The sequence below is a fragment of the Necator americanus genome, chromosome V, assembly GCF_031761385.1.
Source record: "Necator americanus strain Aroian chromosome V, whole genome shotgun sequence".
Taxonomy (NCBI): domain Eukaryota; kingdom Metazoa; phylum Nematoda; class Chromadorea; order Rhabditida; family Ancylostomatidae; genus Necator; species Necator americanus.
In genome coordinates this window covers 27,725,278-27,741,919 of record NC_087375.1, presented here as the reverse complement: position 1 = coordinate 27,741,919, position 16,642 = coordinate 27,725,278, and the positions used below count along the sequence as shown (strand labels likewise).

The window sequence follows — 16,642 nt, the reverse complement described above, 5'->3', positions numbered from 1 at the left end:
ATTTACTTATACTCACTTATAGTCGGGTCAAAACGACAACGATAGCGGTTGGAATTGAGATGAGACCATCGCGGACCGCAGCAATGAACGGTGTTAGCAGTTGTCCTCACTCGATCCTAACCGCTGCGCTCCACCGCACCGCATCTTCGAGCGCAACCGCTTACGCAACTGCACTGTGCTTCCTGTCGTTTTGACTCTACTATACTATAGCTGAGAAATTGCGCTGGAAAATTTGGAAACTGACCATTCCTTTGGCAGTTTCCCAATTTTTTCGCTCAAAACGTTCGAGCACACCTGGCACTAGAACCATTCTTCCCTGTCTAAACCAGCATGTTTTTAATAGAGATAAGGTTATAGGGTATTATGTTGTCGCTTACCTTTTTGGACCTCCTTTTGCTCCCTTGAATTTTGGATAGAGAGATCCTGAGAAAACAAAAGCATGAATAAGTTCGTGTTTTAGAGTGGCCTCCCACTGGTTAATCTCATAATTTTTCATGTTAGTGAAGGAATATGGGCAGATATTCACAAAACCAGCAACTGGTCTGAAAACATTACAATTAAGAGTAGGCTGTTCGAACACATAAGTACATCAGCGCTGTCAAAAATTAGAATAAAGCATTACTCGCAGGCGATTCTATTTTTTTTTATTTTGAGATGTACGAAAAATCGTTTTTAAAAGTTACCACAGTACTGTTTCTTCTAAGTCAAGTGCAACAATTTTCTGTAAAAGCAATTTTCTGTTTCTGTTTCTGTTTAACAGGACAAAGGACTGGATGAATAGAACAAAGTAAGGTGAAGGACAAAGGTGGCAAACTTTTGACAGACCTTACTTTGATGTTATCATTTTGAAAGAAGCTACAACAAAATAGAGGATGTTCAGATTCTTCCAAGAGAAGATAGGGTTGAGGGTGTGGATTGCGAGTATGAGTGTGGTGATGCCCAATTCGCCCTAATCGTTCCGGAAACGCCGTAGGAACCGTTACGATTTTCCCTGCGAGGCAACTCATACAGCGCCAAACTCCTTCACGCACCGGTTCCCCAAGAGCCTATTCATTACTTGGATGGACTATTGAGGAGAACTCAATTATTTTTGTTCCACGCTCGTGGACGCGGAAAAGTCGTAGCGGAAGGCCACGTCGCTTTTCGCTTTTCCGGATCATTAAGGGAAATGAGAGTGCTCATTTCCCTCAACCTGTGGTCTACACCATAATCCTATGGTTTCCTGGAGAGATATAAACACCGTTATTTTTGTAGTATGCTGCCTTTAACTCTCAACTTCCGTGCATTGCAAATAAATCAATTAGTGGGTCAAACAATTCCATTGAAGAGTTCGGCGAAAAGATTGTGTACTTTTCACAGCACTTATAAAATCTTGAAAAGTGACCAACCTCTGAGTATATGGGTCGATCGAACAATGAGAGCCAAATGCGAGAACAGTTCTTGCACAACCATCTTCGTTCAGTGATACGAACAGGATAAAATCTGCATTCGTTAGTTTACCTAAACCCACTCACTGTACTACTCAATATTTAAACATCCCAAAACATAACCCACCTCCCCAATCTGTTTGGTTGGTTTCGCACGGTCCTTCAACACACTTACATTCCTAAGGAAGTAGAAAATTTTAAAAGTTGAGCAGTTCAGGTTACAAAAGTAAGTGCTTTTCAGCGGTAATAAGAATCTACCGAGAAGAATTTCGCTGTGGTCGGTGCCAGCGCTCTTCCGCACCTTTTTTCGCAGTCATACTTGCATTGAGTGACAGTGTTGTTCACGGTGCGATGTTTTTTCATTTTACATGATCTAAAAACTACTACTTAGCGTTGTTTCCGAGGTGTTTGCTCCGTCAAGACTTTTTCGTTTCATTTTCGAAGCTGTACTTAACTTTGAGCTGACGCTTCAATCCAAGAGCTTTTTAAGGGTTGCAAGTTCTTATTTTAGATTTTTTTTCGAATCTTATCGCCTTTGCATCGCGGTTTCACATTAACAGAGATCAGGATAGTAACTTTGAGTGAAGAATCGCGAGATCGATCGTCGTGTAAATCAGTTCACGAAAAAATTCCCTTGAGTTTTGCAGAATTTGCCTTCCTGTGTGTTAGACTTTTAGTCCTATAGCTAACATTAACGTTGAGGATATTTTGTGTCATTCTTTTATAGAGTTTATAGATTTTTGGTTATCATGGATAATATTTTCCATTGTGGTATGGATCGTTCCGACTTTTTTGGCGCCACATCTCTTGATTGAAGACCACATTCTTTTCCTAACATAAGATTTTCACGTAAGGACATTGGTGTGCCACGATATGCTGCGAATATCACTCTGTTAATACACCTTCTTAGGCTGTTCATTCGTCTACTCACTTCTCTATTCGTCTACACCATTTTAGTACCGAAAGTTGGAAACCTACGGGGGTAACTGAATGGAACTCAACCGTTGTACCATTATTGTGCTTTCAAAATAATCACGAGCATTCACGATAAGTTCCACAAGAGTCTTTTGCCTTTCTTCGGTAAGTCTGAAAGAGGAAGATTTAGAAAAAGTCAGATTTTGTTCGATAACAACAGAACTAAAAATTCTACTCTTTCTCATGACTTAAATTTGAAGTAAAAATTCGGTTTGTCTGCTATGTGCCTGTGGTTGTGTTGATGGAAGATAGTAATATTTAATTTCGAAAGTAGTGTAAGACGAGAACATTCAGTTTGAAAATTTGACAGATTTAGGATCAGATTTACGAAACGACTGCTGTTCTAATGAGAATCGAAAGTAAAATATCAAGCTGAGCGAGCTGAGCACAAAATTGACGATGTTGGGATCTTTTACAGACAATGAAGTAGTCCACAGGAAATATGACGGGCTACGGAAAACCAGGAATGCGTTGATTCCTTAGGCAAAAAAAAAAACGCCGAGGACATTTACTTCCTCACTTCTGGAACTTCCAGCAAGATTGGCCGCCAGCAATGGCTGCAAAGATGGCACTGGAATGGTGTGAGACCAATCTTCCGGATTTCTGGACGGGTGTATTTGGCCGTCAAACTTGGATCAAATCAATCCTTTGTATTGATCTGTGTGGTAGGACCTAGAGCAGGAAGTCTGCCCTTTTAAGTGCAGTACATTGGATTCACTGAAAAGTGTCCTGGAGAAGGTATGGGGCATGAGAATTGATATCCTCTATCCTGAAAAATTTCTGGAGATTGGACGGTTGTAGTGAATATGATCGTCACCGTACAACCCGCACGTGATACGATGTGTGAGATCTTATGTAAAATTTTGGAACTATAATACAGGAAAAAAATCTTCTCATTTGGATTATTTGGTACAAAGTTATGGGTAGTTATTTGCTTCACACTTCATGTGGGCTACCCTGTATAAGGTTAAGGGTTTAGGTTACGAGTATGAACGTGATCATGATAAATTCTCCTTGATCGTCCTGAAGCACGGTACGGGAATACTTGTAATGTGCCACAGGCGTCATGTCCGAAAGCAATTTCCCACGCCCCTTCAAGACAACTAAGGGGAAGTGAGCGTAAGCACGCCCATATTTGTAATTGAAAGTCTTACATTCTTCATAGGAGGTCTCGTTTGTAATTCTACACAAGATCTCGGCACAAAGAATTTCGTGATACTCGGCCTTTAAGAAAGCAGGCGAACGAGATTTTGGTGGACTAATGAGCTCCACCATTTTGAGTACGTAAAACGCGGCGATTCTAGTCTGCAACCATAAAAGAAGGAGTAGTAGATATTCGACTGAAGAATCCATTTGGTGAAGATAGACTGTTCTTGTTCACCTGAACAAGAAGTTATCCGTTAGAAAAAAAAAATCATAGAGTCATATTGTTGTCGGTGGAGTTCAGGCACATTCACAGGTATATGTACAAAGTTTTCAAGTAAATCATCTTAACATCGCAAATGTCATACCATGAAACATCACAAGGACACCACCTGCAGTAAAGTAGCTGAAATTCGTCCTAGTCGATCTACAATTGACCACATATGTACTATTTATTGTCAAGAAAATAATCGAAGCGTGGCACCTGTACTCGAATCGTACACAGCTAGCTTCTATGATTGCTTTTCCCTATTTTGTTTGCGACCGTCGAAACAGTGAACTCAACGTGTTTCGCGCAACGCAAAAATCAGGGATACTTGATGGCCTAGTTGGCGTCATGAAAAAATGAACGGCGTTTTCGAGCATTCTAAAATAGTTACGGAAAAGAGCCTTTTCTTAACAGGTCGCTTGTCAAGACTGCTTTGAGAGTGCGCTCAGAGCTGAACGATTCGGCCTGGTTAAAAACTGAAGATCCAAACAGCGGTGTTGAAGAAAAATCTGAGGGCAGATGATTTGCCGAAGATAGAACAGGTTGAGCTCAGCTGTATTGTGAAGATGGAATCCTAATGTGAGCCTTCGCCTGAACTCGTTAATGCAAAGTCTCTGGAGTATCAACTCGCTTACTGTATCTATTGTATGTTATTGTATGTGTATTATTTATTGTAATCCGTGACCGTTGAGGTTCCTGAAAGCGTATTACCCCCTTCTATGACTTGCAGGAAGCAGTCAACGTATCGAGTCAGTGTTTTTATTGTCCCAGACAAATCTGGCACCAATTTATCGACCACAGAGGGTTCAAAGGGTTGGTTGGCTCTAAGGCGGATCCGAACTATCGATCGTGTGGTGAAGATACCGATTGGGATTGAGATGGATCATCGCGAGCTGCGGGGATGGATGGTGCTAGCAAGGGTTCTCCTGCGATCCTAACCGTTACCCTCCACCGCGTCGCTCCAAGCGGAGTCGCTTACATAACTGCTATGTTTCATATCGTTCTGACCTTACTTCACGTAACAGTTTGCAATAGTTTTTCGCCATATTCGAAGAAAAAGAAAAGAAAAAGTTTCGGAAGAGTTATGTCTACTGAACAAGTTACAAAGCATTATGAAGCTGTGAAGAATATAGACATGTGTCAAGAGTTAGAACGTTCTGATAATTTTCAAGTTTTACATTGTAAGAAGCGATGCATTCAACCGTGTTCAGGTTAGAGCGCTAATAGATCGACTCACAAATAAAATGTTTGATCATAGACGGTTTCGATACGTATCCAGTCCCACAAAGGTATGTCACGTTTTGGACGACGACCATCTGGGTATTCCGTTATTGCAGTGGATATTTCGTCGTCAGTGGGCGGCTGGAATTATCAAGAATTGAACTGCTAAGTTGAAAACGTGTACTATCGCCAGTGATAACATTTTAGTGGAATTTTTCGAACCCGATAGTCACATGCGTGGAGTGGTGAGAAGAGGTTAGCGAGAAGGAAGAAAGTGAGCATCCACACCTAGGGAATGCGAAGACATAAAATGAACCTTCCATGCACTGCGGTCATCCTGACTTGGATGTAAACAAGTCTAACTTTTTTTTTTGCGCTTAGGGGAAATCTAACAAGGTCTTTGTCTTTTCATTCTCTCAGTTTTTAGGAATTATAACAAGGACTTTGCGTTCACCGTAATTCCAAGACCACATATTCGCGTTTAGCAATGATCTGAGTGCATGAGGAGTGTAATATTATGAGCGTGTGCAATTCCTACAGCGTTGGTAATTGAACGGAAACTATTGTTTACTACCGTTACTTTCAAAGAACTCTTTCACGTAGAATTTCAAAAAGAAACCTCACTTCAGCTCCTGGCAGTCATGAATGTGGGACAGTTAACAATGCTCAGGAAATCGTCAAAATAGCTCGTGACCAGAACTACTCACACCTAAATAGGTTTTTTAGATTTATTTATTTATTTATTACGCTCAAAGGCGTGCCAAGAGTAAGCGACAAGGAATGAATACAAATAAACAATAGGAAATCCAGCAACAAGAAAAAGTAGAATGAGAATGAACAGGGATAAGTCACGCGAGCGGTAAAGGCAAAGGACGATTTAGTAATTAAAGAAAACATAAACTCGACAGAGTGGGAATTAAGGTTCTCGGAAAATGTAAAAGTGTAGGTAGGCTACAAAAATTAGTGGCTTCCATTCACATCAGCCAGCAAGATACCCTCTTAACAGAATTAGTAGGTACAGCACCGACAGTTCGGCAAGCAGGTATACTGTCTCACCCCGCTCAACCGGTGAGCAGAAAAGAAAGCACTAACACTATAGGCTAGATAAAGAAGAAGAGGGAAATACCAACAGTGCACAGCAAAAGTCCAAACAAAAGGTGAAAGGAACTACGCATTAGACTGATCCCGGCTAAAAAAAAGTAGAATCAGGTAGGAAAAAATATAAAGTTAAAAAGAAGAATCAATCAAGCTACTAGTTACATAAATAGCAAAACAAAATAGGTTTAAAAATTAAAATTTCTGCCCATTTAAAAATTCTGCTGCTTTTGGCTTAAGCACGCGTAAGGGAAGGAGATGGAGCTAATTGGCGGTACGAACGAAGAACGAGAAGGAGAGGTGAGCATATTATCTGCAAAGGTCTCTGTTGTATACTCCAAGCCCCCTATTCTGGTGCTGCTAGGTCTAAACACCCAGTAACTGTTTAGTTTCGTTTCGATGTATTCGGAAGGAAAATACTAAATCTGAGACTACTCTTCCATAAAACAAGGGTTTTAATGCTAATGCATTCAATCAATCAGCGTAATTGGATATGTTCTGATACATACAACCAATTGTAATGAAAACTAGCCTCGTGAAGGTTTTTTTGGACTTTCTCAATCTTAGCAATGTATTTTTTTGGCATAAGGACTCCAGATCTGAGAGCAGTAATCCAAATGAGGTAAAACAAAAGTTTTATACAACAAGATAAGGATTTTAGGATCATCGGAACGAATATTGCGAAGGATTGCGAATAGAACCGTGAAAGCCCTCTTTATTATATTGTCAATGTGAGTGGAAAACTTCATCAAAGAACTGAAAAATATAGATCCTAGATCTTTAGTGGCATCGAGTTTTCTCAACAGTGTCTCGTTCATCATATAGATCACTGAGTCGCCGTCGCCAAGATGCAATACGCAACATTTGGTAGGATTGAATGCGAGACCCCATTTGTATGCAATGAGAACATTATTCACGGTAGATTGCAACTGGGAGCACATTGTATACCAGTTTTCTGAGCTGTAGACACAATTTGTTATCATCAGCGTACTATTTTAGTGTGATATTAAGATGAGCTTTAAGACAAGGTGGTAAATAAGATGCATAGAAAAGAAATAGTAGGGTGGGGAAAGTACTCCGTCTTGAGGTACACTGCTTTTACAATAGAATGCTTCAGAATATGCATGTCCAATTTTCACAATCATGTATCTACTAGTGAAGTAAGATCTGACCCAAGCTAAAATAGTACCACAGATTCTAATACTTTCCAATAAAATATAAAATTTTAGCGCACTTTTTGTAGACTGTTTGTTGTATACCATCATAGGGTAATGCAGTCGATGCTTTCAGACGTTTAGGTATGCCAAGAGTATCATTAGGATGAAAATAAATGTTGTCACAAGGAAAACTGGGCTCAGGAGAATCATCCAAAACATTAACGCCGAGACTAGAGACATATTCATGGGAAAAGACACTCGCCAAGTACTCACCTACGGCATTAGCCTTGTCAAAATCATGAAGAAGTTTGTTGCCAGATGGATTAGTGATAATGGAACATGGATTTTTAGACTTGAGTTTGTTGTTTACATAGAAAGACAGAAGTTTGGAAGATGCTTTGTTGGCCAATTAAATTGAGTACAACGACTTGCCAGGGTTAGCCGATGTGTCAAATCATTGTATTTACCCTCCCAAGCGAGTCTGGTTCCCAGTTACCGGCCCAGTTGGAATTAAGAGCTAGGTTTGCATTAGATGCGATTTGAACTATAGAATGATCGTGTGGGGTCAGCCGGCTCTTTCCGATTACGCTACACCCGGCCAGAAGCAGAATTATTTGGCAGAAAAGTGTTATGAGAATTGCATCAGAATGAATTAAAGTTTGAGAAAAAGCTCTCGTTCCCATCTTACTGTACGCAATTATTCTGGAACTTTAGTATTATCTCCTGTCAAATGAACAGCAATCGGAGACATCTCGCAGTGATATTATCAACTTCATGTTTTCTTTTAACTGCACAAAACTCTTCCCGTTTTGTTACGATGGAAGATAAAATATTGAGAGCTCTAATATTTCGTGAAATTCTGCTATGCGAGGAACCAAAATATCTGACTCTTCGGGGCACAAAGTGCTGGGCCGTTATGCTAATCAGAAACAAATGTTGATGTCAAGTCAGATCAAGATGTTACTAACCACATTCTTGTGATTAATACGTACATGTGTAACTAGTGTGTGTGTACGAACATGTCCATCCACATCCCCGACAATGTTGCCGCTCATAAATATCTTGCTCTACTTGAACAGAACTGATTATTTACAGCAGAGAAGGAAGCAACGATAAACGAAGCAATAAGAAGTAGTTTTATTAAACGGTTACGATAATAAACATTAAAATTTTGATGAACATTTGTAACGTGTGGAAGAGTAATATTGCATTAGTTAACGAGCAGCAAAAGCATGCAGGACACATTAAGTATTCATTGAAAACAATGGAATAGAGTTAAAAGTAAAGTAAACAGAAACGCTAAGATCCTATTATTACACTCTCTAGCTGCGTCACCGATTCGTTGAAGAACGGCTCGCTCTGGCGAACAGTTCTCTCTTCCGCAGAGTTCGGTACAAGATGGGCAGACGATTCGAGTCGAAACCGTGCCGATCCCAATTAACCTCTGACAATACGACATATAAATATTTTTGAATGAAATATGTGTTTTTGTATTAGAACGGGACCTTCAAAATTAACAATGATATTGAATACTTAGAGCCAACAGTCATGATTGATTTCCCTCTCAAAATTGAAGTGTCTGGGAACATTTTTGTGTATACAAACAAAACAGTAAAAAAATCTAAAAGAAATGAGAGTTTTAGGGAGGGCTGTTATGAGGCAAAGTTCGTTTACTTGCTCGAAATTTATGCTTCTACACCGGTGAGAGCAGTGTTCGTTTGATAAAGGTTGATAAAGATAGGAGTACTTACTTTTTTCACATGTATAAGCTGTCCTTTCTTGTAACAAGGATAGAATTTTGATTTCTGTGTTTTAATGAACACTAGATTGTTCTCGCAAATCGCCTAAATTTCAAGACGTTTGGGTAGAAATTTTTATTACATAATAGTTTTAAATTGCTCTGGAAAAATTAGTTATTATAACACTCTGAACATCCGGCTAAAGCCGGACTTCAGACTTTCTGTGGTGTTTGCTTCGCTCGCCTCCATTGATCAACGAAAATTAATATTAATGCCGTTTTCTGTGAAATTAGACTTCTGTTTCTCTAAAGATTTTTCTTCATCTTTTTCTATTATAACTAAAGGCGAAAGATTTCATAGTCTTCTTACTAAGCGCGTCAATTCTATATTTAGAGAACATTCAAACTTCAGCTTCAAACACTCCTTACCAATATATTACAAACAAAATTTAAAAGCCTTACTCAAAATGTGAGTCTTCCTCCTGGTTCTCCCCAACAGTTTTCAAGGAATGATGTTTTGGCATAAAATGACGTGAAATACATCATGCTAATGATAAAGATAAGATAGTTCTACGTCAGATCATGTAAACTGTTGCTACTACATAAAGAAGCGTCTGCATGCATGTTTCCACTTCCTGAGGAAGGCATGCTACCAACTTGAGGCAAACGAAGAAGGAAATAAACACGCCGAAGAGTCATAATGATGAAAAGCAAGACGCCTAGCTGCCACGGCTATGGAAAGGCAGCAATGTCCTATTCACCTTTAGTGACATGCACACGAAGTTATTGCGCACCAATCCGACCCCACGGGACTCGTCGCATCCCATTTTAAAGCTATCTGGCGCCGGCGCACCCATCCGACGCCGGGTGGACCCGTCGCACCCCCTCTTTCGAATTTTGTAACACAAACACATGGACTAAGCTCGTTTAGTTATTGATATCGGTAGGTTAATAGTGATCCTTCACTGTTCATCACACTGTCTCAATAAATCATGGCATATCGTTTTATTCACTTGACTTTGCGGGTTTATTCTTTGGTATCAGTTGTAGTGCTGCTCTTTATTCTAATGTTTATTGACTTATATAAGTGGCATGTTTCTGTTCGTTTATACATATTTCTACCACTCTGAACGTCCAGCTAACTCCGAACTTCAGACTTCTTGTGATTTTCGATTCGTTCGCCTTCAATGATCGAATTGGAGATTGATTGGAGAAATACATAAGGGTTAACCGTTTTGCACACATGTAGATACACACGTGACAGACAAATACACACGTTATTGTATAGCGTGATACTCCTGGTTTTTATACCGCTATAACAACACAGCTCTTCTCGCCTTCTTCCCCAACAACTAACACAGAAAAGTGTGATAGTGCTAAATAACACGAACGTAATCATCATACCGATGAAGACAAAGATCCTACGTCAGAGCATATAAACATACAGCTCCTATTAAAGCATCGTGCGTGTGTGCGAACACGTCTGCATGCGTGTATATCTTCTGAAAAGTCGTCTGGCAACCATGATGGGTGTAACGTATAAGGGAATGAACATACATCTCGGTATTTCGCCTCGCAGGCAACCCGCTTCACTTTATTGTAACGCTTTCTGGCATCGGCGCGCTTTGGCGTCGTGGAACCCGTCTCACCGCATTCTAGCTCTAGCGCGCTCATCAGAAGTTGGACCCATCTTACTCCCTTTTCCCTCCCTTTTCTCTTTAATCTGTGGTACCGTCTCTTCTAAATGACGCCGTATGATAGGTTCTGCTGCCTTTTGGCGCCACCGTGCCTGACTGGAGGAGCCACTCCAACGTACCATCCAATCGTTCTCCCTTCTGACGGTCACTAGCCTTAACCCAAGAAAGCAGAAAGATGTAGTAAAATAGGTCCCACCACACCACACTCTAGCACTACCGTATTTATTTGACGCTGAAGAATCTGTCCTACCAATCTTAGCACTTTTTAACGAATGCGCAGAATCTGCTTTTGTGAGACTCGTGGGACCCAATCCTATCTCTGGATACGGCGCAAAAATCTGAGACCCGGGAAAGAAGAAGGATAGAGTGAACCCCTCGCATCGCATTTCTCTGCCCTCTGGGACAGACAGATTTATCTGTTACTGAAGAATCTGTCACCCATCCTAGTACTTTCCGGGCGAACGATCTCACGCTGTGCCACTCGTTTGGCTATATCTTTCTGTCTTTCAGCACTGGCGCATAACTTCAGCATCGTAAAAGGGCTTTTGACGCCAATCCGCTCATTTGTCGTCGTTGGATCCGTTTTTCCTCCACCTCACGTTTCGAGTCAAGAACCTTTTTCAGAATCTGACCCTAAACACAACAAAAAAAAAGAAGTAGAGACAAAGTTTGTTGTACCCTTGGACGACGAAGTTTTCTTTTCACAACAGTGAAAACTTTGTAATTCGTAACAAAAAAAAACGCAAACAAACAGAACGAAATAGGAAACATAATCCGCGTAGAAAAAATTACCAAAGAAACAGAAGAATTCATTAAGATAAGTATAGTATAAGATAAGAATACTGAAAAGAAAGAAAACATTCAAAAAACAAGAGGAGGCAAAGATTTAATCTAACGCGAGAATTTGGAGTATAAAAAATATTCAATTCTTTTTTTTTCTGGGATATTTAAGTCAAGCTCTCGAACATCATAACATATTTTCTCTGGAACGAAAATTTAGGGATGTAATTGTTATCCTTAAATATGTTTCATCAGTAAAACGTTGGAAAAAAGTCGTCATAGAAGATGTTAGCTAGAAAAGAGTCATGAATGACAATTTACTACTTTTTGAGTTCTGCAAGAGAGAGGCAGTTTATTTTTGAGAAACTTAGAGAGTCCGGAAAAAATGTTCCGAAGGAGAATACGATAATTTTGTGATTTGTGGATGCAGTAAACAGAAACTTCAATTTATCTGTATAATTAGAGAACTAATCAGTCTTGCTGCTTTGTAAAATTAGAGATGGGCATGCACATGCACCCGCCACATGGCCGTTTATGTGCTCTCCTGAACACATAATTGAATCTAACCTGTCACGTGTTTCATATACAGTTACGCAGTGCACGACAGTGGCTCAGTGGCAGAATGCTCGTCTCTCAGGTGGGTGGCGCTACCTCGCTGCTTACCGGTGAAGAGTTTTGCATCTTTACGGGATGTTTTTTTTTACCCACAGACTAGCACCCACATACATAGACTAACTGCGTTATTATGTAGTATGATTATTATATACGATGATTTTATCTCAATACAGTTCAATTAGCCAAGTTTGAGGTCTTCTCCGCGGCGAAACCCACTGAACCCACTGTGAACCCACTCCCAGACAATGCTCTTTCCTCGAGAATGAGTGCTGTGATGGTATGTATGGCATGTACTGCCCACATCAATTCATCTTTTGCAATCAATTCAGTTTGCAAAAAAATTAACTTTAAACAAATTGCCAAGACACACTTTCTGCCAAGTTAATGCAGACACTCACTTCATAACATCCGACAGAGTGCAACCATGTTGTTTTCTCAATTTCATTCTCAATTGTAATGCCATCATCCAAATCAAAACAGCGAGCCGATGGAGAGAAAATCTTGAAAGATATTTAAGGAACTTTCCAAGGAAATCCGACAAAAAAGCTACACCTCCAATGAGTAATTGTTGTACATCATGTTTTCTGGAATTGTACACCTCGTGTCGGCGTGCTTGCCTTCGCTTGAATATTCGCCGTATTCCTCAAGTTAAACTAGTAGTGGGGTTAGCATGAATGAATTTTGGAGGAGGAAAATGTTATCACAGTGTTATGTAGATGGTTGGTGTACAAAGGCCCTTTTGATATATATATATATATATATATATATATATATCTACAATTTTTTCATAAAACTAATAAAGTCTTGCAGTTCAGAGCCTATGCGTGCCTTCGACTTTGATTCAGAACAGCTCACGGTTAGTAAACACGTATGCAACCACAGATCACTTACCTTGTAATATGGGCAGTAATCCGATATGGAGAGATCGCCATGACCATGAATAGGACGTCCTTTTTTATCACGGTACACATTTCGAATGTTATAATCATAATGACTAAAAACATTCTTTAAACCAGTCATCAAGTTGCAACGAACTTTCGCCTTTCGATTTCCGCTACATCTAAAAGTTGAGCCAGAATCTACGATATATTCTACCCACTTTGGTGAAGAATACCTTGAGTCATCTAACACGTTACAAAATGGGTATGGATTATGTGCATTTCTTCTGATCCAGGTTAAGCAACTTTGTTTGGCAAACCCACAACCCAATCCACGTCCAAATGACATTGGTTCAGCCTTGCTGTAAACCAGTTACCACTCCCAAGTTAATAAAAGTTTCACTAACCATATTATCTGAGTGCACTTACTCGTAATTTACTTCATACCATCCAGAATCTTCGAAAAGTGCTAATGTTATACGACTTAGCGCATACACTTGCGTAGTAACTCCTGACATTGCTTCATTCTGCAAAATAACGAAATCGTCAATTTCAAAGGGATCAACATATCGCGGAAAACGCGATTCACATATTTTTCTCTCATCCCCAAAACATCTCCTTTTACTAAGGAGATAAGGCCTATCTCAAGAGAATAGCGGAGCATCTGTTTTGGGAACTTTCAGTGCGGGCACTATAGAAGAGGTTTCAAGTGCGAAAGGCAAAATGCCAGGTTGACAAGTTCTTTATTATTTTACTCATTATTTTCGTTTGTTTCTTTTCTGTTTTTCTATTTTTCCCATCTTTGTTGTTTCATCTCTTGCGGTTTTATATACTTCTTGTGAACGCTCTCCTACCAGTAATAAATTTTGTTTGAACTTTTTGGTCGTTGTCCCTGTAATCTTTGATCTTTACTAAAAGTTTAATTACGCAAATTTTAGTTTGGTGGTAAGCCCCCGTTGCCCGAAACTTGATTGAGCAGGAATACCAACAACCGTCTGCTCTTTGTAGGGCATCGCCCGGGAATCAAACCCGCCAAGGCCGCCTCGTAGGCCAGCATTCTACCAATGAACCACCGATTCCTATTTCATTTCCTCGAGCATTCTGAAATTCGTTGCTCCTCATTCTCACAGCAGCAGTACACTTAAACTGCAAAAAAGTCAAGAGAGAACTAAAGCGCCTGAAAGTTGCACTTCCCCCACTACCCACATTTGACGCGCATTACAAGATTGTTCTGGATAATTGCCGCAGTGTCATGACGACGACTGGATTGCCTGGAGAGCTTTTTAACGATATCGAAGTTCTCAAAATAGTGATCTGCTATATGACGAACTGAAACGCGAGGCGCGAACACTGGAGCTCGAGGCAAAAAACTGCAAAACTCCGGTCTTTGCACCAGCACTTGTAATTGCTATTTTCTGATGCACTACACTACGCGAAATGGCGAAAAGGAGATACTGCTAACAAGCCAGAAGGATATCGAGCTTGGATTTTGGACGATCACCGCAGAGGAATGGAAAACTTCTCTTTGACATTGCGGTAAATCCTGTCAAATTGTTCGAATTTGGAGCTAGGTCAGAAGTAAAGTATAACGTGCGGATTCTGGAGAGCGCGCTGTTCATTTTTGAGACTGTAGCGAGCATGAAGAAGACAATAGAGAGGATCGAATCTAAGCAACTCCTTATGGAAACGCAAATGGTCACCTTTCAACCTTCAACATCAGCTGACCATTTTTCACAGGCGGCGAAAGATTGCCCGTCCACAACAGACGACTGCGAGGGAGGTGGGGAGCGAGAAAGCGTATCCGAAAAAAGCAGCGATCCCAGGAGAGATCAAGTCGCTAGAAGATGAGTTCTATAAGGTCCAGAAGCGTCTGAGGAAAATTGTGAAAAAGCGAACTTGTTGACGACACGAGTATGAAGCCCATGTTTACCGTACTAAGTGAAGGAAAATGAGATGTGTTTTCTGCGGCGAACAAGAGTTACATTACTCCGATTCCTGCAGTACGATGCGAACTGGAGCGTAGAGACGTAGCTTCTTAAAGGCATCACCCGACGAATCTGAGGTGGAGCAGATTCCAGGTGGAGTATTCTTATAAGGGTTAGCTGATTATGGAGAGGAGGGTGATTCTGTCCATTTCTTCCTATTTGCCGTAAAAAATGGCCCGGAAGATGCAGCGCCGCAAAAGGCTGGCGCGCTCCAGTAGAAGTCCTTGTAGAAAAAAGTGCGCCAGAACTCCCGAAGCCGTGTCTTCCGGGCCATTTTCTACGGCAATTAGAAAGAAATGGACGGAATCACTCTCCTCCCCATAATCTACTATGCCGTATACGAATATTCCACCTAGAATCCGTACCACCTCAGATTCGTGGAGTGATGCCTTTAAAAGTTGTTTCAGATCGTTGTTTCCAGTCGTTGTTTTAACTGCCTCGAACTGCACCGCGTAGGAGACTACCAGTAGGTCTCTTGTTCTCCCTGCAAAAAAGAGTACACCATTTCGCGACTGCGAACTTCCGGAGCCTCCGTACAAGTGGAAGTGGAAACGTTGCGTGTAGGCAGTCGATGACATCTTCAGACGGCTAAGACCGCTTCGAAAATCGGATAATGCAACGGTTTAGGAAGAAGGTGTGGGCTGCAAAGTTGCGAAATAAACCCTTTTTTGGGGGAATCTCGCCTAAGACTCGAATCACACCTTTTTTCGTTCCCAGATTATTTCCTTTTGCTAAAGAGATAAAGCTTATCATAAGGGAATAGCGGCGCACACATCGAACACACGATAGTATAAAAGAGGTCGAAATGGGGAAGGCGAAATTCGAAATTGAGACATCCTTTATTTTCTATTTTATTTTATTTTCCTTTGCAGCTGCCACTTTTTTGTTTCAGTTGTTGCAATTTTACATATTTCTTGCGAATGTTTTCTTATCAGTAATAAATTCTGCTTGATCTTTTTGATCATCGTCTTGTAATTTTTGATCTTCATTAAAGGTTTAATTACGCAAGTCTTTCGTGGTAGACATCATCATCCGGACGAATAATGACTACGTATTTAATATTAGTTTTTGCACTGCAAGGAGAGAAATCGTCATATAATAAACTATGGCAGGGGCAAAACTAGATTTTGACGAAAAAGATTCTATGCTTGATTTGATTATTGATATGATTGATTATTATTTCAGAGTTTTAAGTGATGATCGAACAAGATGGGTGAGCGCGGTGTCATGACTTTTACTCCCATGCTTTTTGACTCTTTGTCAAACGGCGGAGGATGTGTTATCGAAAGGGTGATGTCGACTGCATACGGCTACTTTGGAGGCATGAAAGAGCGGATTCTGAATTCTACCTCAAGTCAAGAAAGTCGGTCATGAGATAAAAAAAAAACGCTTAAGAGAAGTACAGGGAGCCGTAGCCCAGCTGTGCAGTCGTTGAAAGGTTCCGCCGTGACTGCACGATTGATAGGTGGTTTGAAGCCGCCCTAAAGCAAACCAAGTCTTTCATTCTTCCGACTTTGACAAATTAGTACCAGACTTGTCTAGGAGGATAAAAAGACTGCCTCAATGCATCAGCTTGCTCCGGGTGTCATTGCGTAGGGTAGACACTTGTTCGTAAACTTCAAGCGATTCTGAGTTGAACAAAAAGGCGTTGGTGCATCCCAAA

The 16,642-nt window shown here is 40.5% G+C and overlaps 1 protein-coding gene across 4 annotated transcripts in view; it reads right to left on the bottom strand.

Moving 5' to 3' along the window:
• Nucleotides 1-16,642, bottom strand: part of RB195_015425 (uncharacterized protein) — a gene marked incomplete at both ends in the record, with an annotated part of 58,169 nt that overhangs the window by 9,636 nt on the left and 31,891 nt on the right. For 2 of the 4 annotated variants that reach the window (XM_064206136.1, XM_064206135.1), the window contains 15 exons: nt 245-320; nt 378-542; nt 1,389-1,500; nt 1,555-1,606; nt 1,686-1,800; nt 2,406-2,513; nt 5,051-5,175; nt 5,257-5,322; nt 8,638-8,730; nt 9,038-9,130; nt 12,515-12,616; nt 12,669-12,758; nt 13,008-13,176; nt 13,231-13,356; nt 13,424-13,521. In XM_064206136.1, the coding sequence (XP_064062012.1) occupies nt 245-320; nt 378-542; nt 1,389-1,500; nt 1,555-1,606; nt 1,686-1,800; nt 2,406-2,513; nt 5,051-5,175; nt 5,257-5,322; nt 8,638-8,730; nt 9,038-9,130; nt 12,515-12,616; nt 12,669-12,758; nt 13,008-13,176; nt 13,231-13,356; nt 13,424-13,521 (1,590 nt within the window). Of the gene's footprint in view, nt 1-244; nt 321-377; nt 543-1,388; nt 1,501-1,554; nt 1,607-1,685; nt 1,801-2,405; nt 2,514-5,050; nt 5,176-5,256; nt 5,323-8,538; nt 8,731-9,037; nt 9,131-12,514; nt 12,617-12,668; nt 12,759-13,007; nt 13,177-13,230; nt 13,357-13,423; nt 13,522-16,642 lie in introns of those variants that run through there. The other 2 variants (XM_064206134.1, XM_064206133.1) reach the window with 2 other exon arrangements.